This window comes from Euprymna scolopes, chromosome 4 (assembly GCF_053919585.1).
Source record: "Euprymna scolopes isolate OS-2025 chromosome 4, ASM5391958v1, whole genome shotgun sequence".
Lineage (NCBI taxonomy): Eukaryota > Metazoa > Mollusca > Cephalopoda > Sepiida > Sepiolidae > Euprymna > Euprymna scolopes.
The window spans coordinates 93,289,358-93,298,681 of record NC_136485.1 but is presented as its reverse complement, the minus strand read 5'-3'; the positions used below and the strand labels follow the sequence as shown (position 1 = coordinate 93,298,681).

The window sequence follows — 9,324 nt, the reverse complement described above, 5'->3', positions numbered from 1 at the left end:
TGATTCTAATCTTTTGAATATTTTTCAACCTGGAATATGGACGTGGCTCAGAGGCAAAGGAATGAGGGGGGGGTTGTATGTTTTGGTTTCGATTCTAACTGATGGCACCCAAGTCATATATATATATATATATATATATATATATATATATATATATATATATATATTAGTTTTGATCTCACAACTATATATTAGGTTCAATATAATAATCGGTAGAGAATTGTCTCTATAATAATAAATACGTAATCTACATGAATTAAAATATTATATTTAAGCGTATCTTACGACCGTGCAGACTGCAAGGCAGCGCCGCGTGTTCCCTAGTATTATTTAAAAAAAAAAAAGGGGGGTGGGGGGACAAAATTTACACTTGCGATCAAAACTCATATTTATTATCTCCCTTTTTTTCAAAGAGACGTTCTTCAACGTTAAAAAAAAAAGTACGTCACTGCATCAATTTTTTTTCCTATAAATTTTACACTAACTTTTCTTTTAAATATGAAATAACACTGGTAAGATTCAGCTTAAATCATACTTCAAATTAAGTTTAATGACGGTAAGAAATCTACTGATTACTCTAAATTACCTTTTTGTATGAAAAGAAATGCTGAATGTAAAGTCTCGAAACTCGATTGTTTTTGATTTTAATGACTTCTAAACACGTGTCCATGTTGAAATTATTTTCAGCATATGAAACTTGTCATTTTTATTCTTATTTTACTACTAAATCATTAAAATTTGCTTAATATTATCGTAAAACAAAGCAAACACAAACCTGTTTTTTACTGTTTGCTCCGTGTATGCTATTTATGCATTTTCTTATAAATAGCATTTGTTGATTTCGATTAAAAGTAGAGACCTATGTTTGCGGAGTTAATCCATCTTGACATAATGGCATTTTTGTTGACTTTTTGATGAATTTAAATCAGTCAAATAAATAAGAAACAAAGCATCTTTGTCTAAATTTACGAGGCGGCGATTTCAGTTGTTCATAATCTTGCCCATTACTTAATCATATTGTTTAGTAATGTCAATTAAATAGGGAGCAATGTTTAGTTACAAGTTCGTTGACTATTGTTAAAATAGCATGCTATCAACATTGTAATTTTGATCCACAAGTATTCAAAGGGGTCAAAAATTCAAATACAACAAATATATATTATCAAAGGCAGGGTAAGTTACTCTTCTACCTATCTGTAAAGGTTTTAATGAGTTTTGCTCACATTAAAACGTTTAATCGGTTCGAAAAAATATAATGTGTAGCGTAGCGACAGCGTTACGCGATAACAACAATGTCTGCGAATGGACTCCTAAGATACAAAGTTCTGAAAGTAAGTTAAAACCAAAAAATTATACAAAATAAGGTGCTTCTTTATCGTTGCGTGTTGTCTTCAGGGTTTGCCAAACCATAAAAATATTTGAAGCAAAAAAAAAAAAAAAAAAAAAAGCCAAATTTCCACAAACAGATAAATATATAAACATTTAAATAATTTTTTTTTTCAGTGTTTGTGTAGATTGGTGAGGGGGCGTCCAAAATTTATGAAAATGGTTCATTAGACAAATAATTATTAAAAACAAAATTTTTAAAAGTTGCGATTTTAATTTAACAAAGATGGAAATCAAACTGCGACTGAAATATACGTAATTGTTGAAAATGGATGTCCATACTGTGAATTTGAGAGATGTGATTGATTTTTATTGTTGTAAAATGAAACATTGTTATTTAAATATGTTAAGATCCTATTTAAATTTTATTCTAATAAATTAATTCCACAAAATAAAAACGTTATTTAAATAAATTTATTATTATGTCTGTGGTAAATTCTGTTTTTGGTGCTTCTACAGTTTATCGCCGAAACTAGAGACGCCATTTTATTTTGTGCACCTCACCTGTCGTTCAAATCCAAGGCAGAAATCCGCATTTTAAACTATGACCGAAGTTAGAAATAAATAAATGAAAAAAACAAAAAAAAAAACTAAATATTAATTACTACCAGAAAGAACTATGTAAAAAAAAAAAAAAAAAAAAAAAAAAAAAAAAAAAAAATGAATAAAGAAAGTGAAAAAGAACATAATTGTTTAATTGGAAATGTTTCGATTACATTAATCAAAACAGGAAAGTTTTTAATGAAACTATATATATATATATATATATATATTATGTGTGTGTACATATATACATATGTATATATATATGTATATATACATATATATACATGTGTATATATGTATATATACATGTGTATATATATATATGTATATATACATGTGTATGTATATATATATACATGTGTATATATATGTATATATGTGTATATATGTATATATACATGTGTGTGTATATACATGTGTATGTATATATATGTGTATATATGTATATATACATGTGTGTGTATATACATGTGTATGTATATATATGTATATATACGTGTATATATACATGTGTGTATATATGTATATATACATGTGTATGTATATATATGTATATATACGTGTATATATACATGTGTGTATATATGTATATATACATGTGTATGTATATATATGTATATATACGTGTATATATACATGTGTGTATATATGTATATATACATGTGTATGTATATATGTATATATACGTGTATATATACATGTGTGTATATATGTATATATACATGTGTATGTATATATATGTATATATACGTGTATATATACATGTGTGTATATATGTATATATACATGTGTATGTATATATATGTATATATACGTGTATATATACATGTGTGTATATATGTATATATACATGTGTATGTATATATATGTATATATATGTGTATATATACATGTGTGTATATATGTATATATACATGTGTATGTATATATATGTATATATACGTGTATATATACATGTGTGTATATATGTATATATACATGTGTATGTATATATATGTATATATACGTGTATATATGCATGTGTATATATATGTATATATGCATGTGTGTGTATATGTATATATGCAGGTGTGTATATATACATGTGTGTGTGTATATATGTATATATACACGTGTGTATAAGTATATATACATATGTATACGTATATATACACATGTATATGTGTATATATATACGTGTATGTGTGTATATATATACGTGTGTGTGTATATATATACATGTATGTGTATATATACACATGTATGTATATATATATGTATACGTGTATGTATATATATACACGTGTATGTATATATTCACGTGTATGTATGTATATATATATATATACATGTATTTATATGTATATATATATACGTGTATTTATATGTATATATATATACGTGTATTTATATGTATATATATATACGTGTATTTATATGTATATATATATACGTGTATTTATATGTATATATATATACGTGTATTTATATGTATATATGTGTGTATATGTATATATATGTGTGTATATATATATGTGTGTGTGTGTATATATATATATGTGTGTGTGTATATGTATATATATATATGTGTGTGTATATGTATATATATATGTGTATGTATATGTATATATATATGTGTGTGTATATTTATATATACATACATGTATATATATGTATGTATACATGTGTGTGTATATATATACATGTGTGTGTATATATATACATGTGTGTGTGTATATATATACATGTGTGTATATATAATATATATACATGTGTGTGTATATATATACATGTGTGTATATATAATATATATACATGTGTGTATATATATACACGTGTGTATATATAATATATATACATGTATGTATATATATATACATGTGTGTATATATATACATGTGTGTATATATATAATATATATACATGTGTGTATATATATAATATATATACATGTGTGTATATATATAATACATATACATGTGTATATATATAATATATATACATGTGTGTATATATAATATATATATACATGTGTGTATATATATATACATGTGCGTATATATGTATAATATATATATATTCACATGTGTGTATATATATATATAATATATATACATGTGTGTATATATATAATATATATACATGTGTGTATATATATATATAATATATATACATGTGTGTATATATATATAATATATATACATGTGTGTATATATATAATATATATACGTGTGTATATATATATATACGTGTGTATATATATATATATACATGTGTGTATATATATATACATGTGTGTATATATATATACATGTGTGTATATATATATATATACATGTGTGTATATATATATATACATGTGTGTGTATATATATATATACATGTGTGTATATATAATATATATACATGTGTGTATATATATACATGTGTGTATATATAATATATATACATGTGTGTATATATAATATATATACATGTGTGTATATATAATATATATACATGTGTGTATATATAATATATATACATGTGTGTATATATAATATATATACATGTGTGTATGTATATATAATATATATACATGTGTGTATATATATAATATATATACATGTGTGTATATATATAATATATATACATGTGTGTATATATATAATATATATACATGTGTGTATATATATAATATATATACATGTGTGTATATATATAATATATATACATGTGTGTATATATATATAATATATATGCATGTGTGTATATATATATAATATATATACATGTGTGTATATATATATAATATATATTCGTGTGTATATATATATATAATATATATACACACGTGTGTGTGTGTATATATATCTATATACACACGTGTGTGTGTATATATATATACACACACGTGTGTGTATATATATATACACACACGTGTGTGTGTATATATATATGTATATATATATGTATACATGTGTGTTAATATATATATATGTATACATGTGTGTTATATATATATATATACATGTGTGTATATATATATATGTAATGAAGTAAGGATGTTGGGAGGTTGATGACCCCGTTAGGAAGAAAGACAAAACCATTTGGTGTCAAGTTGTTTAAGAATTACGAGAACTCTGTGTGTTAAAGGTTAAAAGAGAAACTGTATTTACTAACTGTTTATTTGAGTTCGATCAGATCTTTGAAGATAGCGATTGTTTTCTTTTTAGAAATGATGATTCAGATTATGGACTGGGAGCGGAATTTCTAAACAAAGAGAAATAATATCCGCGTGGTGTTCAGAGGACGAACATGAATGTTTATATATATATCAACAAGTTAGAGAGATACGGGGGAATGCGCAGAAAACAGACTCTCAGATGGACAGATAGAGAGGAGACAGAAAGTCAGAGCTGAGCGGGCTTTTGACTTAAAACACATTTCTTCAGATACCCAGAGACCGACATTCCGCAAGGTTACAAGCTGACGCCTTCGACCATATTCTTAGAATAATTACACATCGCTTCCTTCAGGACTCTGAAAGAATTATAAGAACTGTACTTTTTTTTAAATATATATTTGTGTGCAGAATTGTTTTATCCTGTTTTCTTTTACTACACTAAAAGTCCACGGCTCTCTTTCGACGACGTTCGTCGTTAAGAGGGTACACAAGGAATTGGTCCAGGATATATATCTAGACGATCAACCGATAATTCGGTCACTTCCCCATACCAGTAACTTTAGACGGCCAAGAATTATCACCGGCAGTGGAAGGGTTCGGAGGTCGACGATCGTCCTCAACCGACTGGTAAAGGAGTGGGGTGACATTTGGTAGCCGTTTACCAGGATTATCGAAATCAGGAAGAAGGTGTGTTAGCTAACCAAAAAAAATAACAAACCAAAAAAAAATAGGAGGTTTACTGTTTATAACAGGTGGGACCTCCCAACAAGCAAGTCAACAAAAAGCAGCGCAGAACCAGGAATATCTTGGCGATCAGGTAGGAAAACCACTATTTTCGTTCTTTTCACTTCCTTTTGCTTTGTCATTGTTCGTTTTTGGACTTCTTGTGGGTTTTTTCAAAGAGCGCTTTATTTTTTTTAATATGGAATCTACTAGGGCTGCAGAGGAGTTTGGTTGTGGGATTGAAGAGGGGGGGGTCGGCTAATCCCAAAACTTAATGTAATGGGTTTCAGAATTCTACTGTTCACAGGTTTGTCTGTGGAGTTGGGACTCTGGCTCAGAGCAATAGAAAAGAAAGGGCGCATCTATAACCTGCCGGGGGCCAATATGATCTTACTGACGTATGACTATACTGAGGGCGTTGCCTCAGAATGGATTGGGGAGTATTTGGATAAGAACAGATCCCAAACCAACTGGGAGAGGTTTGAACATGACATCCAGCAGCACTTCGGCAGTCGAGTGACAGAGCTGCCGAACAGAGGCAGCTCGAGCGCTGATAGGGGTGAAGCAGAGGGATGGAGAATCCATTGCTCACATAGAGAGACGCATGAGCGTTCTTGCTTAGGTAGCCTACCTGGATCAAGATCGGAGAAATGATCCGGCTACTCACGCCCAGCTGGCAGAGTTCTTCACGGATGCTTTGAGTAATTCTCTGTTGCGTGAGGACGTGGCAAGGGCAGACCCTAACACGTTGGAGGAGGCCTTTGTACAGGCTCAACGAGCTGAAGCTCTTCTCCAGAGATTAGGAAAATTAGAGGAGAACAAGACAGACTGGTTGAAGGTCTGCTACGGATGCTGTCGACGAGGACACATCCGAGCAAAATGCCCTGAGCTTCAGAGTTGGGAAGAAGAAGCCACGAATCCAGAACACCGAGACTTAAGGGTTAGGGAGAAGATACATACCCCATCCTAACTTTAAGAGGGGTCTATTGAGCTTTGTTTGCCAGAAAGAAGGGCACAGGGCACATGAATGTAGGATTAAGGACAGAAACAATCCACCCAGAACCAAATTAAAACCCAGGAAGATCCCAACAAAGAAATCTTTCAACTAGTTAGGGTCGCCCCAGTAGCGAAAGGGCGGGTAACCCCTAGGAGAGATAGGAATGTCCGGAAAAGCATAGATGGGGCTTTGAAATTTAAATGCTACAATTGCGGAAAAGAGGGGCACTATAGTTATCAGTGCAGAGACAGGGTGCACTGTTTCAACTGTGGCCGCTCGGGACATTCAAAGAGGGCCTGTGTGTTGAGACCTAAGTGTTTTAAGTGCGGCAGTGAGGAACACTTAATTCGGAGTTGCAAGGCAAAGGGGTTTGTATGGTGTGACGAGTGTAAGGAAAGAGGGCACACCACAACTAGCTGTCCACTTAGCCAGAAGGAGACGTGCCAGGAGTTCGGGAAGAGCGGGCATTTATGGGACAGTCGTAGAAAGAGGAAAAGTAAAGTTAAGAATCCTTCGGACAAGGATAGAGATGGGATTAAGTTATGTCAAATATGGTCCGAAGATGACGAACTCACCTGCAACATTGAGATAGAGGGTGAAATGTTTAGAGCACTGATAGACACCGGATCGGAAGTTTCAGTCATTAGTTCTTTAGAGTTGCAAAGACTAAGACTCCCCGCCGACCGATTTATGTTGACTAAGGTGAACGCATTTCAAGCAGATGGGGATAGATTCAGATTAGATTGGATGCTGGAAGTAAAGATAAAGGCGGGGGAGACAGAGACATCCCACACACTGTATGTAGCACCAAAAATGACCCACAACGTGATACTGGGAGGAGACTGGCTTAGACAGAGGAAAGCCGTATTAAAATTCGACCCTCCAAAGTTAGTCCTTGGGGAGGAAGAGATTATTTTAGGTAGCACGATGCTCACTCGAGTGGATCTTGTGTCTCGTGAAGATTTAAAGATTCCACCTAGAACGCCGGTGACGAGCTGGGGTGAGATAGAAGGGGCTATAAGGGATAACGAAGCCGTTTATCAGGTGTTACCCCTTCCGCATATAGACGAGTACGTGACAGTGTTACCAGCATTAGTGCAGGAAGGTCAGGCGCAGAATTTTCCGGTAGTTGTAGCAAATACGAGTCTGAAGACGGTTTACATTAAATCAGGAACCAAGTTGGGCAGAGCTTCAGTGTTAACATTAAAAACTAGGGTGAGGTGCAAAGAAATGCCTGTAGAGAGTGAAGTAGTTAGTGACAAGGTGAAATTAGACTGTCCTGACCAACACCGAGAAAGATTAGGAAGACTAGTTAAAGTTAATAAGTGAGTGTTAGCTAATTCAGATAAGGAATTAGGTAATACACGTACATTAAAAATGTTGATTGACACAGGAGACCACCAACCAATAAAGATGAGGCCATACAGAATGTCTATTTGGAAGAGAGTTGGTTGAGAAAGCAGTGAAGGAGATGGGAGAGGCTGGAATTATTGAGCCATCTCAATCACCTTGGGGTTTCCCAGTAGTAATAGTAGAGAAAAAGGACGGAGAAAATAGATTCTGTGTAGATTTTAGAGAACTTAATAAGATAACAAAATCTACTGCTTATCCTCTGCCCTTGATAGACGATATTTAGCGATGCTAGGGAAAGCTACATGTTTTTCCTCCTTAGACTTAAGATCAGGTTACTGGCAAGTGGCTGTAAATGAGAAGGACAAACCTAAAACGGCTTTCTGTTGTCACATGGGGTTGTTCCAGTTCCGTGTCATGCCGTTTGGGCTAGCAGGAGCTCCTGGTGTTTCTCAATCATTAATGGCAATAGTGTTGAGAGGATTTGAACATTTTGCCATGGCATATTTGGATGACATCTTAATATTCTCAAAAACCCTGGAAGAGCAATTTAAGCATTTACAGGCTGTGTTAGATCGTCTGAAATATCAAAGCTTGAAACTAAAAATAGAAAAGTGTCAATTTATGAGAAAAGAGACTAAATATTTAGACCAATCTGGAGTAAGGCCAGATACTGATAAAGTAAAGATTATAAGGGCAATGCCAGAACCTCAAACAGTTAGACAAGTTAGAGCATTTATAGGAACTGTAGGTTCTCTAGAATAGCTATACCACTAATTAATCTGACGAAAAAATATGCTAGGTTCAATTGGAACGAGGCATGTCAGAAAGCATTCGATACGTTAAAGGCAGAACTGACATCCATTCCTTTATTGATTTATCCCGATTTGAACAAGCCTATGGTCCTATATACGGATGCTAGTGATACGTGTATAGGAGCTTGCTTGACTCAGCCGTGTGAAGAGGTAGAAGCTGTAATCCCGGGAATAAAGGATGAAATGCCTATCTACTTTCTCTCTCACAAGTTAACAAAGACCCAACAGAAGTGGCCCATGATTGAAAAAGAGGCCTATACCATCGCGTACGCTTTGCAAAAGCTGCATTTTTATTTAGCGGGCACGAAATAGAGCCAGAAGAAAATGACTCTCAAGAAGACGATTCCGATAAGATTGGGTGG

The 9,324-nt window shown here is 32.5% G+C and overlaps 1 protein-coding gene across 1 annotated transcript in view; it reads left to right on the top strand.

Moving 5' to 3' along the window:
• Window positions 1–416: 416 nt before the first annotated feature.
• LOC145268858 (DNA ligase 3-like) overlaps window positions 417–9,324 on the top strand; it is a 362,228-nt gene continuing 353,320 nt past the window's right edge. Inside the window, 1 exon segment of the mRNA XM_080124552.1 lies at window positions 417–556. Within this exon segment, the coding sequence (XP_079980678.1) occupies window positions 551–556 (6 nt within the window). The 5' untranslated portion in view covers window positions 417–550.